The sequence below is a fragment of the Dendrobates tinctorius genome, unplaced genomic scaffold (assembly GCF_039654945.1).
Source record: "Dendrobates tinctorius isolate UK_male_01 unplaced genomic scaffold, ASM3965494v1 ptg000011l, whole genome shotgun sequence".
Lineage (NCBI taxonomy): Eukaryota > Metazoa > Chordata > Amphibia > Anura > Dendrobatidae > Dendrobates > Dendrobates tinctorius.
The window spans coordinates 86,398,821-86,419,568 of record NW_027361679.1 but is presented as its reverse complement, the minus strand read 5'-3'; the positions used below and the strand labels follow the sequence as shown (position 1 = coordinate 86,419,568).

At 43.0% G+C, this 20,748-nt stretch overlaps 1 protein-coding gene across 1 annotated transcript in view; it reads right to left on the bottom strand.

Annotated features, from left to right (window-relative positions):
* Window positions 1-20,446, bottom strand: part of ACER1 (alkaline ceramidase 1) — a 58,195-nt gene extending 37,749 nt beyond the window's left edge. Inside the window, exons 1-2 of the mRNA XM_073544237.1 lie at window positions 20,299-20,446; window positions 4,250-4,346 (exon numbers count right to left, since the gene is read on the bottom strand). Of these exons, the coding sequence (XP_073400338.1) occupies window positions 4,250-4,346; window positions 20,299-20,396 (195 nt within the window). The 5' untranslated portion in view covers window positions 20,397-20,446. The remainder of the gene's footprint in view (window positions 1-4,249; window positions 4,347-20,298) is intronic.
* Between the last annotated feature and the right edge of the window lie 302 nt (window positions 20,447-20,748).

Sequence of the window (20,748 nt, the reverse complement as noted above, 5' to 3'; positions counted from 1 at the left end):
GGTGTATGCTGCAATATACCCCACTCGCAGACCTGTTTTTCTTGATAGTCCTTGACATCACGTTGAAACTTGCTTTTTTTGTTAATAAATCTATCCATTGCCAAACTAGAAAATGTTATCATCAATCGAAAAAAGCAAGTTCCAACGTGAAGCCAAGGACTATCAAGAAAAACAGGTCAATGAGTGGGGTAGATGGTGGTATTCACTGAAATTCCCACGTTCTATTCTTAAGAGGAATATTAATAAATCTGCTTCAAGAATAACCTGTAGTATACCATGATTTCTCAAATGTTTTGAATCTTTCCAGAAGCATTTTGTCTGATGAACATATGCAGGTATTGTCTTTGGGATTAAATTTTGTTCCTGATAAATGCTTTGATCTGTTTCAAAAGCTAATGGACATAAATAAATTTATGTTCAGTTTGACAGTAAAGAAGCATTTTTTTCCCAAGATTCTTCAGTGGAGACACATGATTTGAACAAACCCTTAAATGGCTATCACAAGTTGCCCTTTCCAGAACAGCTTGCCCTCAGAGACCTGCACGATTTACAGAATGACTGTTCTTTGGATCAACAGTTGATTTATACAGCAGATAGCTTGCAAACAAGAAATCCAACATTCTATCCAAATCAGTCTCTAGTGGAGTGTATGGATCGGTTCCAATTGGTAATGGAGTGAGAGTTACGGACTTTAGATTTGACTGCTATTCGTAACGAGGCATAAGTCTAATTTGAATATTGCCCAGACTAAGGCACTGAAAGAAATTGGTAAAATGTCTGAAACCACTGTTAGGATGGCTGACAAAGGGGGTGTAGTAGTTGTTCTCGATACAGATGTCTACAGAGAGCAATTACCAGCCTCCTAGCAGATGATATGACCTATAAAAAATTGGGTTCAGATTCGACAAGACGCTTTCAGGAAGAAACATTTGAAATAATTGATGAGGGTTTTGCCTTGGGAGTTCTCACTAAAACTCAGGTGGAATTTCTCAAGGTATGCCATCCAGTTCTCGCAATAATGCATGCATTACCTAAAGTCCATAAAGTCATTTCTCCGCCACCTATGAGCCCTATCATTTCTGGCATAGGGTCAGTCACTGAGTGGCTTAGGCTGGTTTCAAATTAGCGTTTTTTAGGGCAGTGCATAGTGCGCTATTGGTCGCATGCGCCATTCGCCCCTATGTTTACCATGGGGGCGCATGGTCTTGCGTTTTCACGTGTTCGTATGCGTTTTCATGCAAATGCGTTTTTTTAAGGTGTGCGCCTAGGCGCGCCAGACGCAACCTGTTGCATTTTTGGGTCCGTCCATCGGCGTAAAAAAACGCACTTGCACACGGAATGCGACAAAATAATGCATTACAGTCTATGGGAACACAGGCGTGTGCATGTACATGCGCACGCCTGCATTACAAAACGCATGCGTTTTAAGAGTTAACATGGCTTGAAACTAGTTAAAACGCGTCTAAAAAGCGCAAACGCATGCAAAACGCATGATGCATTTTTTGCATGCGTTTCTATTGCGCACGAAGGGCGGCGCTAAAAAACGCTAATGTGAAAGTAGCCTTAGTCAGTGGTTGGACTCTCTGCTCCAACCATTGTGTACAAGATCTCCAGGATTCCTTAGGGACACTAGGGATGTATTGCATGAATTCCAAGATGTCATATGGAAGGATCATTTATCGTGGGTCAGCTGTGATGCGGTTGCTTTATATACATCCATCCCATTACACATACCTGTTTCGGCATTGGAATATCATATTAATAAATATAGTAACTTCACAGCTGACCTGCATGATTTTATGATCCAAGTCACTCAATTTTTGAGGGTGCAAAACTATTTCTGTTTTGATCAAAGTTATTACCTTCAGTGTAGAGGTGTATCCATAGGTGGTAAACATTCACCATCCTTGGCAAATTTGATCATGTTGTACTGGGAGGAGTGGTTCTTGTATACTGCAGATAATCCCTTTTTGCAATATGTCTTCTGGTATGGCAGATACATCGACGGTACACTCCTTATTTGGGAGGGCAATGTATCTGTCATACCAGAATTTGGTAAATGTCTTAATTCTAATCAATTTAACTTGCGTTTCACATATGTGGTTAACCCTTTTTTCATTTCATTCTTAGATCTGCAATTAAAGGGTATAGTGGGTCAGCCCATTGAGACTTCAACATTCTGCAAACCTCTATCTGGCAATAGCATTCTACATGCCAATAGTAGACACCCGTTTCATATAATTAAATCAGTGACAATGGGTGAGTTGGCACAAGTAATTAGAAATTGCAGCAATGAATCCAGGTTGGAACAAGAAGTTAATCAGTGCTGCAATAAATTAAAGAAAGGGGTTATCCAAAATGGACCTTCAATAAATCATGCAAAATTGTGCAGAATAAATCACGTCAGGCTCTTATTACCTCGTATCATGGTTTAACCAGATCAAATCAATTGTCAAAAACATATTCTGATTTTATTTGAGAATCCCATTTTGTCTTTAGCCCCTGGGTTTCACATTGTTGCCAAGAGAGCGTTATGGTGGGTAATATTGTTTCTCCAAGCTTTTCTAACCCCAAAAACAAACATTCTACGTGGTTCGTTTTTTCAGGTTTTTTCAAACGTGGTGGTACCAGGTGTAGGACGTGTTCACATGCGGTGGTCACTGATGTTTTTTGGGATCATGAAAATCAGAAACAATTCAAAATACAACATTACATCAATTGTAATTCCAAGTATGTTGTGTATCTGATTGCTTGCGTGGAGTGTAACTTAAATTATGTTGGATGCACCACTCGTAATTTAAAAATCAGAATATTAGAGCACATAAGTGATGTCATCTCTCTCTAGTCTGAATTGTTCGGTTTCTGCAGCGTCCAGACATTTCATTTATCATCACAGGAGTACTGACAAAATGAAAGTTACCGGTATCGAGCGATTGTTGAAACCACCGAGAGGAGGTGACATTAAACGAATAGTTATGATCAGGAAAACCTACTGGATCTTTCTCTCAGGATCATGCCATCCTGCAGTATTAAATGCCCGCAAGGAACTGATGATTCATTATTGAGATTGAATCGGTTGTGTGTATTTTTATTATTTTCAAAAAATATGGATTGCTGTTCTTTACTAATTGTGACTTTTTTTGATTTCGTTATATTATTGTTGGATTTTTTGGTCTCTTTTTAATTATTCATGTGATTTTAATTAACTATGTCCGGCATCATGTGACGAGAGAATACTTTCTTATTGGTTAACACCAGTATAAATTCAGGATATCTACATTATATCTGTCATCATTTTTTAATTTTTGTTAAATAAAATTGATTTTATAAGAAGCTGGAACAACAACCATTTTATAGAGTAGTGGATGGTTGGTGGAATCTCCCAACAAGGCTGCAAAGTCAGCAAGGAGGCGTCGGAGTCATGTTTTGGGTCAGAATCATGGGAAGAGAACTGTTATGCCTCTTTAAGGTTCTCGAAGGTGTGAAAATGACCTTGGCAAGGTATATAGAGTTTCTGACTGTCCACTTTCTTTCATTGTATAAGAAGAAAGAACGGTGCCATCCGTAGCAAAGTCATCTTCATTCACGACAATTCTTTAGTCCATGAGTCAATAGCTGAGAATTTCATGGTGTGGCCACCATCTTTCTGGCCTCAACCTTATTGAGAATCTTTGGAGTATCCTCAAGCAAAAGATCTATGAGGGTAGGAGGCAGTTCACATCAGAACAGCAGCTTTGGTAGGGTATTCTGACATCCTGCAAAGAAATTCAAGCTGAAACTAGCCAAAACCCTCACAAGTTCAAGAATGGATGCAAGAATTGTGAAGGTGATATATCAAAGAAGGGTTCTTATGTTAACATGTAACTTGGCCTCTTAAGATGTTTTTGATTAAAAAAGCTTTTGATTTCAGTAACTGTGACCTCTTAATGCTGCAAATTCAACAAATTACCATTTTCAGTTCTATAAAATGTTTGGAAACTCTGTTGTGCATAATAATTTGAGTCGTTTTTTTTAATACTGTTCATCATTGGGAGGTTTGTCTAATAAAATGTGATTCATTTGAACATTGTACCGACAAATTTGCATGGACCATTTAGGAAAATCCGAAAAAAATTACAGCTGAGCTAAAAAGAAACCAGTCAATAGGGTATAAGCATTGTATACAGGGAATAATTGTGTGCAATTTTTAAGATTACAGGCACTTTGAGGATGGAAAGCGGAAATCTGTATGCAGTTTGAAGGATCTTACCGTGTTGTAGTATTCTGCTACATATTCTGAATGCAAGTAATTTGCTTCACACCAGTCAATCTCAGAACTATGCCTTGCAAATATACTTGGGGGCATGCTAAATCGGAAAGACAATATAAACACAGTATTGTACCTTTAAAATGACTACTATCTTTTCTTGTAAACTTCTACCATCCACACTTTTGCACAATAATGCATTCATGACATTTGTTTCAATAGAAGATTTTGTGATAAATGTAGCAGAGTCCTACATTCCACTACCGGTCTAAAAGTCATTGGCAGCTGCTGGCAGCTACTAGTCCTTGTAATATTCATGATAGCAGATTTGTTTCAGGAAATCAGAAAAACCTTTATACGTAAAAACTGATAGCATGCTGATACATTGTGTAATTCATCCTGAGACAAAGGATACCAAAGTATATCTAGAATAGATATGAATGTCTTGCGAGAATGAAAAACTCAGTATCTTTTAAAGCGGCACAGAAAACATTTTTGTCTATGTTTTGAATCCATTTTTGCTGTAACTTCTAAAGGTTATTTTAACTCTCAATATTTCTGGGGTGAGAATTAATTTACTATGAACTTGATAAAGCTTTTGGTTGTATTTTACAAGACAAGTTCTAAATGAAAATAAATTAAAGCGATATTCTCATTAAAAAAATGAATCCTTGATTTATTAATTTGGTAATTTTCTTGTTGATTCTTTGAAAAATGTACGGTCATTGCTTTGACTCTATTATTAAAGGGAACCTGTCATGTCTCCCATGCCATCCAGCCCAACAGCATTCCTACAGTTGTGGCCAAAAGTATTGACACCCCTGCAATTCTGTCAGATAATACTCAGTTTCTTCCTGAAAATGATTGCAAATACAAATTCTTTGTTATTATTATCTTCATTTAATTTGTCTTAAATGAAAAAACACAAAAAGAATTGTACTAAAGCCAATTTGGATATAATTCCACACCAAACATAAAAAAGAGGGTGGATAAAAGTATTGGCACTGTTCGAAAAATCATGTGATGCTTCTCTAATTTGTGTAATTAACAGCACCTGTAACTTACCTGTGGCACCTAACAGGTGTTGGCAATAACTAAATCACACTTGCAGCCAGTTGACATGAATTAAAGTTGACTCAACCTCTGTCCTGTGTCCTTGTGTGTACCACATTGAGCATGGAGAAAAGAAAGAAGACCAAAGAACAGTCTGAGGACTTGAGAAGCCAAATTGTGAGGAAGCATGAGCAATCTCAAGGCTACAAGTCCATCTCCAAAGACCTGAATGTTCCTGTGTCTACCGTGCGCAGTGTCATCAAGAAGTTTAAAGCCCATGGTACTGTGGCTAACCTCCCTAGATGTGGACGGAAAAGAAAAATTGACAAGAGATTTCAACGCAAGATTGTGCGGATGTTGGATAAAGAACCTCGATTAACATCCAAACAAGTTCACACTGCCCTGCAGTCCGAGGGTACAACAGTGTCAACCCGTACTATTCATCGGTGTCTGAATGAAAAGGGACTGTATGGTAGGAGACCCAGGAAGACCCCACTTCTTACCCCGAGACATAAGAAAGCCAGGCTGGAGTTTGCCAAAACTCACCTGAAAAAGCCTAAAACGTTTTGGAAGAATGTTCTCTGGTCAGATGAGACAAAAGTAGAGCTTTTTGGGTTAAGGCATCAACATAGAGTTTATAGGAGAAAAAAAGAGGCCTTCGAAGAAAAGAGCACAGTCCCTACAGTCAAACATGGTGGAGGTTCCCTGATGTTTTGGGGTTGCTTTGCTGCCTCTGGCACTGGACTGCTTGACCGTGTGCATGGCATTATGAAGTCTGAAGACTACTAACAAATTTTGCAGCATAATGTAGGGCCCAGTGTGAGAAAGCTGGGTCTCCCTCAGAGGTTATGGGTCTTCCAGCAGGACAATGACCCAAAACACACTTCAAAAAGCACTAGAAAATGGTTTGAGAGAAAGCACTGGAGACTTCTAAGGTGGCCAGCAATGAGTCCAGACCTGAATCCCATAGAACACCTGTGGAGAGATCTAAAAATGGCAGTTTGGTGAAGGCACCCTTCAAATATCAGGGACCTGGAGCAGTTTGCCAAAGAAGAATGGTCTAAAATTCCAGCAGAGCATTGTAAGAAACTCATTGATGATTACCGGAAGCGGTTGGTCACAGTTATTTTGGCTAAAGGTTGTGCAACCAAGTATTAGGCTGAGGGTGCCAATACTTTTGTCTGGCCCATTTTAGAGTTTTGTGTGAAATGATCAATGTTTTGCTTTTTGCTTCATTCTCTTTTGTGTTTTTTCATTTAAGACAAATTAAATGAAGATAATAATACCAAAGAATTTGTGATTGCAATTATTTTCAGGAAGAAACTGAGTATTATCTGACAGAATTGCAGGGCTGTCAATACTTTTGGCCACAACTGTATATGTTTAACTAAATTCCCTGTCTAACTAGCCCTTTATGTTAGTTACTTAAATCCATGTTTAAAAAAGTATGAATAAATCCGTTTTTCTTATGCCAATTAGGCCATTGACTAGTCAAATGGGCATTGTTTCCCCATAGTAGTCAGCCCTCTTCGATTGTTATCAGGCCAATGTGGGAGTGATAACATGATTTGCATGAGCCTGCGTCATCCACAGTTCTTTGCAAACCTTGCTTTCTTCAGGCACGTCATTACGCCTTGTGAGAATCATGTGGGAATAGTGGATGAGGGCAGGCACATCTCGCCCAGATACCTTTCCTATGTGGCCTAGTCTGGTCAGTATCTCACCTGGTTACTAATGAATTATGGGAGGCGGATATAAAAGGATGCCAGGTGGTTGTATGAGTGTCTCAGCCTGGGGACACAGAGAGCCTGTCTGTGTGAGAGACACACGTGAATGAAAGAAGTGCCCACGGTAACTGTGGTTTGGCTGGACGGGAGAAGCCCGCCAGTTGGTAGTTAGGTTGTACCTTGTTTAGGATTTGTTTTATGTTTTTTTTCCTTTAGGCATTGCTTTCACCTTTAATAAACCTGACCCAGTGTCAGTTATACCCGGACCCCGGCTGTGCGCCTGAGTTTCATGCTGAACGCAAGTGACCTTTGACCCCAGCAAAGGCGATCCCGGAGTGTTTTATCACATTGTGGTGGAGAACGCGGGCATCATGTTGGACGCATGAACATGGAGGGCGTGGTGAAAGCGCTGGTACAGTCCGCCGCCGTCCAGCAAGAAGCTAATTTGGTGATAATGGCCCAGCTGAAGGAGTTGGTGGACATGACAGCTACCGATCGTTCGCTTCTCCAGCAGGTGGCACAGCGCCTGGCAAGCTTACCTGAGGTTAACCTGGAAGCCGAGTCGAGACTGATTCACGTGAGTCTGTACTGGCAGAAGATGACGACCGAAGATGACGTCGAGGCATACCTGACCACGTTTGAACGGACGGCGGTGCAGGAAAAATGACCGAAGGCCCACTGGGCCGGCCTGATTGCCCCGTTTCTTTCCGGTGAGGCCCAAAAGGCTTATTATGACTTAGAACCTGAAGTCGCGCACGACTTTGACAAACTGAAAGCTGAGATCTTGGCCCGGCTGGGAGTGACGACCGCTGTCCGTGCACAGAAAGTGCATCAATGGACTTATCAGCCGGATAAACCACCGCGGTCACAGATGTTCGACCTGATCCACGTGACGAAGAAGTGGCTACAACCCGAGGTGCTGACAGCGCCAGAGATAATCCAGAGAGTCGTCCTGGACAAGTACCTGAAAGCTCTACCGCCAGCCCTGAGGAAGTGGGTAAGCCATGGAAATCCTACGATGGCAGATCAACTGGTGGATCTGGTTGAACGTTACTCCGTGGCGGAAGGACTCCGAGACGACGCTACCCCACCTTGTTCTTCATCATCTCCACGTGGAACTGGTAAGACTGTTCCAGGGAGGAGGGGAGAAGGAAAAATCCCTAAGAGAGTGGGGGAGGAAAACGGGACTGCCCGCACTGCGAGGCCGAGAGTAACGAACTATGGTCTAAGCAAGGGGCCCGTAAGGTGTTTCCGCTGCCAAGAGATGGGCCACATTGCTGTGAACTGTCTGGTCACTGCTGAACCCATGCAGTGCGACATCACAGACTCTAAAAACCGCATGTCTATGGTTGCACGGGTAGTGAGTGTGAATGCCGGTCAAAAGGATGTGGAAAAACACTTGTGTGATTTAACTGTTGATGGTAAAAATGTGGTGGCATTGTTAGACTCAGGAAGTGTGGTGACTCTGGTGAAGGCCAGTCTGGTGTCAGCCCCGACTGGACCATCAGACAAATTTTCTGTAACGTGTGTGCATGCAGACACCTGTTCGTACCACACCACGGTCATATGCATTACTACTTCCTATGGGTCTGTGCAACATAAAGTGGGACTCGTCCCTGCATTATTGCATGATGTTCTCTTGGGCCGGGACTTTCCCCACTTCTGGCAATTGTGGGAGAATCAGTTGATGCCCCAGGGTAATAGTGTACATGGTTCTTCTCCCAGGGCGCGTGTGGGTCCCGAACCCCTGGATGAGGTCCCCCCGGAAGACTCGGGGGAAGATTCTGCTGGAAATAACCTGCAGTTCCCGTTTTCAGTCATGGCGGGTGATACGGAGGAGACCGGGGAAGAGGAGGAGGCCGACAGCCATCCACCTCCCCGTATGCTGGATTTGGAAGTTCAGAAAGATGACTTCTAAAGCGAGCAAATAAAGGATCCTACCCTTTCTCAGGCTAGGACAAATGTAAAAGTGATAAATGGGGTACCCGTAGAACGTGGCTCTAGGCTGGCATATCCTTACATGGTCCTGGAGAATGATTTACTATATCAGATAGAGAAAAAGGGGGAAGACACGGTGCAACTATTAGTCATGCCAAAACCCTACCGGCGGCAGGTGCTGGACCTGGCCCACGGACATGTGATGGGAGGTCACCTGGGAGTCCAGAAAACCACCGAAAGGATATTACACTGTTTTGTTTGGCCAGGCATGCATCACGATATTCGTGTATATTGTGAGTCTTGTCCTGACTGCCAAGCCTCTGCGCCTAAGCCCCGGTTCTGTAGCCCTTTGGTACCCCTACCTATTATTGAGGTCCCGTTTGAGAGGATTGGGATGGATTTAGTTGGGCCCCTTCCACGGTCTGCACGTGGACACCAACATATCCTGGTCATCTTGGATTATGCCACTCGTTACCCGGAGGCCATCCCTTTGCGTAACACGGCCACCAAGACGATTGCCAAGGAACTGGTGCATGTGTTTAGTCAGGTCGGTATACCAAAACAGATACTCACCGACGAGGGGACTCCCTTTATGTCCAGGGTAATGAAGGAGCTCTGCCGGTTGTTACAAATTGAACCGTTATGCACATCCGTGTATCACCCTCAAACAGACGGGTTGGTTGAATGGTTCAATAAAACTCTGAAGCAGATGTTGAGAAAGGCGATAGACAAGGACGGGAAGAACTGGGACTATTTACTTCTGTATTTGATTTTTGCCATCAGGGAAGTGCCCCAGTCTTCCACGGGATTCTCACCTTTCGAGTTATTGTATGCCCGACGTCCTCGCGGACTGTTTGACGTCGCCAAAGAAACCTGGGAGGATCAGGTCACTCCATTTAAAATGGTGATAGATCACGTATCCCAAATGCAGGACCGTATTGCGGCTGTTATGCCTATCGTCAAAGAACACATGATGCAGGCTCAAGGAGCCCAAAAAAGAATCTATGATAGGGGCGCCAAGATCCGTACATTTGCAACCGGAGATAGGGTGTTGATCCTGGTCCCCACGGTGGACAGTAAGTTCCTAGCAAAGTGGCAGGGCCCCTTTGAGATTAAGGAAAGAGTTGGTGAAGTAAACTACAAGGTATACCAGGCAGGTAAATGGAAACCGGAACAGGTTTATCATGTAAACCTGATAAAACCCTGGAAAGATCGGTCTGCCTTGTCAGCGGAGCTGGCCCGTCCCGTCTGCTCGCATACCGTACCGGAGGTACGGGTTGTAGAGACTCTCTCGGCGCGGCAAAAGACTGAGGTCAGGCAGTTTCTACTTCACAACCAAAAGTTTTTCTCAGAAAAACCCAGGCAGACTACACTAATGAAACATGACATTGTAACGGAACATGGTGTCACAGTTCACGTGAAACCCTCCAGCATTCCGGAAGCGTGCCGTGAAGTCGTTTCCCGAGAAGTGAAGGCAATGTTAGCATTAGGTGTCATTGAGGAATCGCACAGTGCTTGGTCCAGCCTGATTGTGTTAATTCCTAAACCGGACGGCATCATCCGGTTCTGCAATGACTTCAGGAAACAGAATGCGGTCTCAAAATTTGATGCCTACCCTATGCCCCAAGTCAACGAGTTAATAGATCGGTTAGGAAAAGCCCGGTATATTACGACCCTAGACCTAACAAAGGGGTATTGGCAGATCATTCTGGCGGAGGTGGCCAGAGAAAAGACGGCATTTGCTACGCCAGAAGGTTTATTTCAATATGTGTATATGCCGTTTGGACTGCACGGAGCACCGGCGACCTTCCAGAGACTGATGGATCGAGTCCTGAGGCCACATAGGCAGTACGCTTCGGACTATTTGGATGACATTGTCATTTACAGCTTGGACTGGGAGACTCATCTCCAGAAAGTACAAGCTGTGATTGACGACCTGTGAGAGGCAGGTCTAACCGCGAACCCCAAGAAATGTCACATCGGACTAGAAGAAGCCCGGTATTTGGGGTATGTAATTGGGAAGGGTATTGTTAAACCCCAGGTCAATAAGATTCAAGCGGTTCAGGACTGGCCGCAACCAGTCAACAAGAAGCAAGTGCAAGCCTTTCTGGGGATCGACGGCTATTATCGCCGGTTCATCCCCAATTTTGCAGCCATCGCTACCCCCTGACGGATCTTACCAAAGGGAAAGATTCCGTCATGATTAAATGGAATTTAGCGGCTGAAGCCTTCCATAGCCTAAAACGGGCACTTTGCTCACAACCCGTACTGGTGACTCCGGACTTCTGCAGCGAGTTTGTGGTACAAACGGATGCCTCTGATACCGGTATCGGGGCCGTACTGTCACAAGCGAGGGACAGAGTGGAACACCCAGTCCTCTATCTCAGCAGGAAGCTGAATAAGCATGAGCAAAAGTATGCGGTAGTGGAAAAAGAGTGCCTAGTCATTAAGTGGGCTCTAGAGGCCCTCAAATACTACCTGATGGGCCGAAAGTTCAGGCTGATCACTGACCACGCCCCTCTCAAGTGGATGCACTTGCACAAGGAACGGAATAGCCAGGTGACCCGGTGGTTCCTTGCCCTGCAGGCCTACACTTTTACGGTGGAGCACCGACCAGGGGTACAGATGGGGAATGCAGATGCCCTGTCCCGAGTGCATTGTTTGATGGGTGTCATTGCTCGACCGGAGTGGTCTGAGCAGAGGGGGGAGATATGTGAGAATCATGTGGGAATAGTGGATGAGGGCAGGTATATCCCGCCCAGATACCTTTCCTATGTGGCCTAGTCTGGTCAGTATCTCACCTGGTTACTAATGAATTATGGGAGGCGGATATAAAAGGATGCCAGGTGGTTGTGTGAGTGTCTCAGCCTGGGGACACAGAGAGCCTGTCTGTGTGAGAGACACACGTGAATGAAAGCAGTGCCCACGGTAACTGTGGTTTGGCTGGACGGGAGAAGCCCGCCAGTTGGTAGTTAGGTTGTACCTTGTCTAGTTAGTGCCGGACAGGCAAGGATTTGTTTTATGTTTTTTTTCCTTTAGGCATTGCTTTCACCTTTAATAAACCTGACCCAGTGTCAGTTATACCCGGACCCCGGCTGTGCGCCTGAGTTTCATGCTGAACGCACGTGACCTTTGACCCCAGCAAAGGCGATCCCGGAGTGTTTTATCACAGCCTCTACAGCTGGGTGTACACTTCCAGGCTTCAAAGGCGCACTGTGCACGACCGGAAGTACAGAAGAGTTACACAAGCCTTCCCCTCTTTACGCTGGAGCCCGCATCTTTTCAGACACATGTCAGCTGATCTGATCAGCTGTCATGTGCCCATTCAAAATAAGACAATAAAAAAATTCTAAAATACACATATTTGGTATTGCCACATTCAGAATCATCCAATCTATCAAACTATAAAAAGAATTAAGCTGATCAGTAAATGGCATAATGAGGAAATAGTCAAAACACCAAAATTACGTTTTTTGGTCACTAGAGCATTGCAATAAAATGCAATAATAGGTGATGAAAACATTATATCTACCCAAAAATGGTATCAATAAAAATGTCCACTGTGTGCGCAAACAATAAGCCCTCATTCAGCCCAAGATCCTGAAAAATGGAGGCGCTATGGGTCTTGAAAAATGGTGCCTTTTTTTTTTTTTTTTTACAAACTGGATTTTTTTTCACCACTTAAAGGGAATCTGTCACCTACTTTTGGCTGGCTATTTAAATGAGGTCTGCCCGCCCGATGGGCGGTGATTCCGATCTTTGCCTCCTCTCTATCCTTGGCCGTTGTCCACAGTTTTTTCGTGAATAGGAGTAGGTGTCCGCCATCTTTCGCGCATGCGCTAAGCATTCTTGGCTCGCACACGCGCAGTATGCTTTGCCCATCTGCGGGCAAAGCTGAAAAGCCTGACTGCGCATGCGCCAGTTAACTAGGCCCCATAACACAGGAAAATACTTCCGGGGCTTAGTTAACCGGCGCATGCTTCACAGAAGTTTATAATGTAGAGCTGGAAAAATAAAAAATCATTTTTTCATAAAAATGTTCTTTTCGCCCCCAATTTTTGTTTTTCCAAGGGTAGCAGGAGAAATTGCCCCCTAAAAGCTGTTGTGCAATTTGTCCTGAGTATGCTGATACCCTATATGTGGGGTTAAACCACTGTTTGGGAGTATGGCAGAGCTCGGAATGGAAGGAGCGCTGTTTGACGTTTCAATGCAAAATTGGCTAGAATTGAGATCAGATGCCATGTCGCGTTTGGAGAGCCCCTGATGTACCTAAACAGTAGAAGCCCCACAAGTCTAACTCCAATCCCAATCCCAACACACCCCTAACCCTAATCCCAACCCTAACCACAAACCTAACCCTAACACACCCCTAACCCTAATCCCAACCTTAATCCTAATCCCAACCGTAACCATAATCCTAACTTTAGCCCCAACCCTAACCCTAACTTTAACCACAACCCTAACCTTTTTATTGGAAAATGGAAATACTTTTTTTATTCCATTATTTTTCCCTAAATAATAAAGGGGGGGTTTATTTTACTATTTATAGTGGGTTTTTATGTTTGGCAGCTGTCACAGACTAAAAGACGCTTTTTATTGCAAAAAATAGTTTTTGCATCACCACATTTTGAGAGCTATAATTTTTCCATATTTTGACCCACAGAGTCATGTGAGCTCTTTTTTTCTGCAGGACGAGTTGACGTTTTGATTGGTACAATTTTTGCGCACATGACATTTTTTGATCGCTTTTTATTCTGATTTTTGGGACGCAGAATGAACAAAAAACAGCAATTCATGAATTTCTTTTGGGGGGTGCATTTACACCGTTCCGCGTGTGGTAAAATTGATAAAGCGGTTTTATTGTTCGGGTCAGTACGATTACAGAAAAACCTCATTTTTTTTTTATGTTTTGGCGCTTTTATACAATAAAAACTATTTTACACAAAAAAATTATTATTTTTGCATCGCTTTATTCTGAGAGCTATAACTTTTTTATTTTTCTGGTGATGGAGCTGTATGGACAAGATGACGTTTTCAGTGGTACCACGTTTATTTATATCCGTCTTTTTGATTGCGTGTTATTCCACTTTTTGTATGATGTTAAAGCATTGTTTTTTGCCTTGCTTTGTTTTTTTTATACATGGTGTTCACTAAAGGGGTTAACTAGTGGGACAGTTTTATAGGTTGGGTCGTTACAGATGCAGTGATACTAAATATGTGTACTTTTATTGTTTAGATTTTTAATTTAAATATTTATTTATTGATGGAATAAATGATGATTTATTATTTAAAAAAAATTTTTTTTACAATTATTTAATTTTTCTTACTTTTACACTGTGTCCCATTATGGGACACTCATTTTGTGAAGGCTGTTCACTTCTATAGCATGCAGATCTGTTGTATCACATCAGGACACAAGTTATGATGAAATCAGGCCTCCTGATGAGCCCAGATGGGGCGAAACGCTATGAGGCAGATGGCGGGTGATACGATGAGTATTTAAACCATATATATCTGAGCAGTTCACTGGTTGTATCTGCACATCATTGTCTGACCCCGAATGGGGTTCATTGTTTAATACAGTGGTTATAGGTTCAGTGGACATTGATCCCTGTTGGGATAAAATTCACTATGTATCTGAGGGTGACCCCCTATGCTGTCGATCTTGTGCCAAAACTATCTGATCAGAGGTATTGACCTTTTTGATGGGACAAGGTATACTGTATTTTTGAGGGCGATTCCTTTTACTGTCTATTTCTATTTTTGTGCTAAAATTATCTGAGTTGATGTATATGGTAATAATTTAAAATCTAGAACTGAAAATTTATATCTCTTATCATTCATCTACATGTTGAGTGGTGATTTAACTGACACCATATCCTCTGGCTATTCTTCCAAAGGAGGGTTTGGCATCTTTGTATTGATTTCTCACCTTAATACGCCATGATACTGCCGGTGTGTTCCTATATATTTTTTTAACTTTTTGGGGTGTAGGGTCCTCCTTATCACAGGAATACCTCTGTATAACGATAGAGGTCCCTTTCGCACTGGGAAAGGGATCCCCTAGTGGCTGCAGGGTGGAATAGGGTCCCTAGGGAAAGTCATCGTTGAGCGGGGGCGCCACAACGTCCCCCCTAGGGTGCCAAGCTCCGCGGCAAGGAAGGCGTGAGTGTTTAGCCCCCGTTACACACTGCGATATCGCTAGCAATATCGCTGTAAAGTCACCGATTTTGTGACGTTGCAGCGATATTGCTAGCGATATCGCTGCATGTGATACTTACCTCCGACCCGCTCCCCCGCTGGTTATCGCTGATCGCGCGAGAAGCTGCTGGACCATTCCTCGTCGGTCACTTCCTGCGGCGCTTCCTGCTGTGACGACGAGCGACGCGTGGACGCGGGCGGGAGGACGCAGGATCGCCGCGTCTGACAGGTAAGTAGCGACCCCCGTCCCCAGCGATGTCGCTGGTGAGATCTGCCTGAGTGGCAGCTCACTAGCGACCACCTAGCGATGCACCAGCGATCCTGACCGCGTCATATCGCTGGTCGGGATCGCTGGTGAGTCGCTAGGTGTAACGGTACCCTTAGATTGCATCAGGGACTCCTAGGAAATCCCCATTTTAATCATATTTCTTTGGGCACTTTGTTTGTTTTTTTTGTTGTTGTGTTCACTCTGTGGTGTGACCCCTTGTTGGGTTCTTTTATTAATAAAGAATAAAGTATAAAGTTTTAGGGTTTTTGATATGATTTTTGGCTAGAGACCCTGGTTATATCTTACATTCAGAGTTTTGCTATAGAAGCTATCAGCGCTGCAGCTTCTGTGGACTGACCTGAGAGACTTCTTGACATGCACTAGCATGATAGGAAGTCTCTCAGCTCTGGAGACCCAGATGTCATGATATCATCTCCTGAGGTAGACGTCTTGTACTTTGAAATGCGTTGAGAATGTGAATAAACCATCATCTCTTTTATGAATTAGTTGCTCCTTAATCATATACAGCAGCGCAGGAAAATAATCCGCGAAATCTCCAGTAATTTAATTATGGAATAGTAGCTGTCAAGCAGGAGGAGGCAGCGCTGGGCAGGGAATGGAGCTGGAGTGCCAGAGGCTTCAGATCTATAAATAGTTCTTCACCTTCATTTACATATCAATTCAAATGCTGAATTCTCAGTAATTGGGGAAGCAAACTGGCCTTGTAAAGGTTTTCTTGGACTTGTCTTTGAAAGAGCTACATATGCATGTAAGTTTTGGGTGTGAAATCCTGCTGACAGATTCCCACTAAGAAGCAGAGTATTGAGCACTGTCAACTGACATTAGCTCATTGCACCACTCTGCCTAAATACTATATTGATTATGTAGAATGACTCAGACAAGAACATGTTCTCTATTATGCCTTTGTATCACATGAATGAGGGGTCATAAGCCAGATAAGGGAGGACAAAGTACAGTTCACATTTGTGACAGCATGTGTTTGATATAATAGTGATGTACTTAGAGCAAAAAGCCACCAACATTTTGTAAATTTTGAAATAATATTACTGATAACAAGCATTTACTTGGCAGTAGTTAGAAAGTTATGCATCAGATTTAGCTATAAAATTATTATTAGCATGTATTTTTACTGTGTAAGAAATTCTAGGTGGAGCACACAGCATGCAGAATTATATGATTCCCATTTATCTCAGTGGAACCTGTCTAAATCTATAAATCCTGAGCTCCCCTTGTAAATAAACTCCCACATCAACTGCAAATGTTAAAAAAAGAAAAAATATCAACTCTGCAACAATGTAGTCTTCTTTTTGGGCAGTGTAAAGTGTTTTTTCCTATACACCATTTAGCCTAAATGACAAAATCCTTCTTGATGTTAGTTGGGCTATATCTCCATAGTAGATGATTGGCAGCTTAGACATTCATAAAAAGAAGGGCTATAATTTGCGTCCGTCAGCAACATGGATCTGAATTACTAATCAAGTAAAAAAACAAGACTTGCTGGATACAATATGACCGCCTGCTACTTCTCTACAACACAGTTAAGTTATTGCAGAATGCAAAATATAATATGAAGCATGTCTACTCTGTGATAGACCACTTTGGTACTATAGGTCCTAGGTGGGTACAATATGGCTTATTATATCTTGCTATTGTGTGGCAATCTGCACAATGCTGTTGACTTTCACTCTCTAAAAAATAATGGCAGCATCCTTTTGATTGTTAGAATAATCTCAGTACAACAGTGATCCCCAATCTTTCTTACCTCCTGCATCCTCCACAGTAGTGACACCCAAACCATAGCTCCTTTTATCGGTATAATGACAACCAAAGCTTCACCACAGAAATCACACCAAGGCATCCAAGATTTCCCACATTAAGCCCCCGTTACACACTGTGATATCGCTAGCAATATCGCTGTAAAGTCACCGATTTTGTGACGTTGCAGCGATATTGCTAGCGATATCGCTGCATGTGATACTTAACTCCGACCGGCTCCCCCGCTGGTTATCGCTGATCGCGCGAGAAGCTGCTGGACCATTCCTCGTCGGTCACTTCCTGCGGCGCTTCCTGCTGTGACGACGAGCGACGCGTGGACGCGGGCGGGAGGACGTCAGGATCGCCACGTCTGACAGGTAAGTAGTGACCCCCGTCCCCTGCGATGTCGCTGGTGAGATCTGCCTGAGTGGCAGCTCACTAGCGACCACCCAGCGATTCACCAGCGATCCTGACCGCGTCATATCGCTGGTCGGGATCGCTGGTGAGTCGCTAGGTGTAACGGTACCCTTACCCTTATTTGGTATTCTTGCCTCAATTGCTCCCACCACGTTATTGCATCCAGCCTCAATCACCTTCTCTATCTGGCAGTATCAGTTTAGCACTTACTTAAAGAAGCACTCCCATCAAAGTTTTTATCGTCTTAATGTATTGCAGTCTTCATATTATATAGCACTGTGTTCTTACAGTTGCTATTTTTTTCCTTTCTACCCAGTAAATTTGTCTCTGTTCTATTAGGTTTATGAAATCACGTGATTAAACTGACTAGCTGAATCCTTCTAAGCTCTATGTAGAAACAGGAAGTCTCTTTTTCCCGGTATGACTCATGAATCACTGCAAAAGTCCCTGGCAAGGGGAGGAGGAGGGTGGAGCAGCTGGGTCAGGTGTTGAAGAGGGGAATAGTAAATGCAGGGAAAAGAGAATTCCTGTTTTTGCATAAAGCAGAGAAAAGAAAAGAATTATCTGGGTAGAAGGGCAAAATGAGAAATTGTAAGTAAACAATGCTATATAATATGATTGCGATACTTTAAGAGGATAAAAACTTTGATGGGAGTGCTTCTTTAATATACCAGTATATGCACATCCAGATTTGCTGTTCATCTGGAGACCAGCTCTTAATAGCTGTTGCTAAATCTGGTGCTATTGCACCATGCTTGCAGGAAGCTGCAAGCCACACATCATGGTCCCGCAAGCCACATGTGGCTGAGGATCCCTGCAGTACAGTGTGCAATGAAATATTTGCTTATGAATAAGCTGATGCAGGCAGGAATACTCTAAGTCCATCCGATAACATTTGATTGCATATAGTCTAAAACAGGGGTGAGGAATCTTTTTTCTGCCAAGGGCCATTTGGATATTTATACCATCCTTCGGGGGCCGTACAAACTCCACCCACAAAGAACATCCTGACTCTGGCACTGGTGTCAGGACGTAATTTTTCATTGCATACCCTTCAGTGTTCAGTAGTGAACACTGCGTGTGTATGCTCACAGAGCAAGAAGAAATTAATGAGCTGGTGGCAGTCAAAATACAGCTCCCTGCCAAAGCACTGCAGTCACTGAGAATCTGCCCGGGGGCCGGTTAAAAGGTCATTAAGGGCTGTAAATGGCCCTGGGGCCTGAGGTTCCCCACCCCCGGTCTAAAAAGTACCCGTGGGAACATTTGATTACACCCACTAATTTGTTGCTGCATTTTATAGACTACTTTAAGTAACGGCTTCCAGCCAGCTCCTACTGTCTATAGCAGCAAAACACGTGACACGTTTAGAGCCGCCTGTTGTTACAATTTCAGCTGTGTCTGGATATTCAGGATGTGAATTCCATTGTGAACAGAATGGTACATCTACCATTCATCCTGACTGAGTGGCTGTGGAGGTATTGGGGTGGCCATCATACTGAGTGGGAGGCTGTAAGGAGCCTCCTACTGAGTGGGGGGCTGTGGAGAAATCATAGTGGGGGTATGTGGTAGCCATCATACTGAGTAGGGGATTTTAAGGACCCTCATACTGAGTGGTGGCAATCATACTAAATGGGGGATAGTGGAGGCCATGATACTGAGTAGGAGACTGTGGGGCCTTCAAACTGAGTGGTGGACTGTGGGGCCCATAATGTGTTAGGGGCTGTGAGGTTAATATAATGAGTGAGGGTTCTGAATAAGCCATAATACTGAATGTGGAACTGTGAGGGCCATCATACTGATTGGGGGGCTATGGGGGTTATCACACTGAGTGAGTGGCTGTGGAAGTCATCATACTCAGAAAGGAGCTGTGGAGGTCATCATACTGAAAGAGGAGCTGAGGGGGCCATTAAACTGAGTGGGGTGATTGGGTGATTGTTGGAGCATCATACTGAGTGGAGGCCATCATATGCTGTTTGGTAACCAATGATGTAATGTGGTCAAGTTGTTTGCTTTCAATAAAAAGTAGTGGAAACCACACCTATTTGCCATAAATACGTTTTGTGTTTTTTTTTTTATTTTAAGGGAGAGATGTAATTTGATGGTGTTAGTTATATAGAGGTAGCATATGAGCACCAAATACATATATAGTTTGCAGTGCAAATGACAACTAAATCCTAAATACCAATACCTACAAAGATAACTGCATAAACCCCTGGATTTACAATATGTAGCTACGTATAATACATCACCAAATAGTACAGTATATCTTTTCCTCTTTAGTTTTTAGAGAGAAAATGTAGTAGTAACTAAAAAGGATTACATGAAAAATAACAAATACCAAAAATAAAAATGGAAAATTAGCATTTTTTCCTGCCTTTAAATTATAGATTGATAGATGGTAATGTGCAGTATTAGATCAGATCAGTTTATTTTCTTAACATTTTTAATACATTTTCAGTTATTCATTGGACCGTGTAGTGTTATATAATAAGTATGACAAGCTGGATGCACAGCAGTAAGGAATAAGATTATGGTAAGTAGCCATGTACACAGACACGATTGCCAGCAGATCCCAATGACAGTGTGTGACAATTCATTCATCCATACACATATACACAAATTACATTGAAAATTGGCCGTTCTTCAGCAATAGCTCTGTAACTCATATTTACCTTGAAATCTCGGAGCAATTGGAAGCTTTGAGCAAGACAGTAAGAGTTGGCAGGAGCACAAGTTGCCTTTCTGTATGGGAAAGACAAGAGGGAAGCATGCAGTGACACCGGGAACAGGTTGTATGGGAGGTTTGATGGGTGTGACAGAGATAGTAAAGGGTTGGTATGTGTGTTGTCCCTTGTTGTGTGTCACAGGTCATACCGGCTTATACGTTTCCCAGAGCACACAAAACAATTGCTAGAGATGGCTTTGTGTGTCCCACTGATAAAGCAGACTGCCCATTCTGCTCTAGGTCTTGTGTTTCACCCCAGTGTGGTGTCATTTGCTGGAAAACACAGTCATGCTATCAGAATTGTGCATAATTAGCAACCACAAAAGTGGTCATGAGAGCCAACACTTTTTTTTACCCTGCTGACCAGAAGTATAATGTGCCTATAGTATATGTGCCT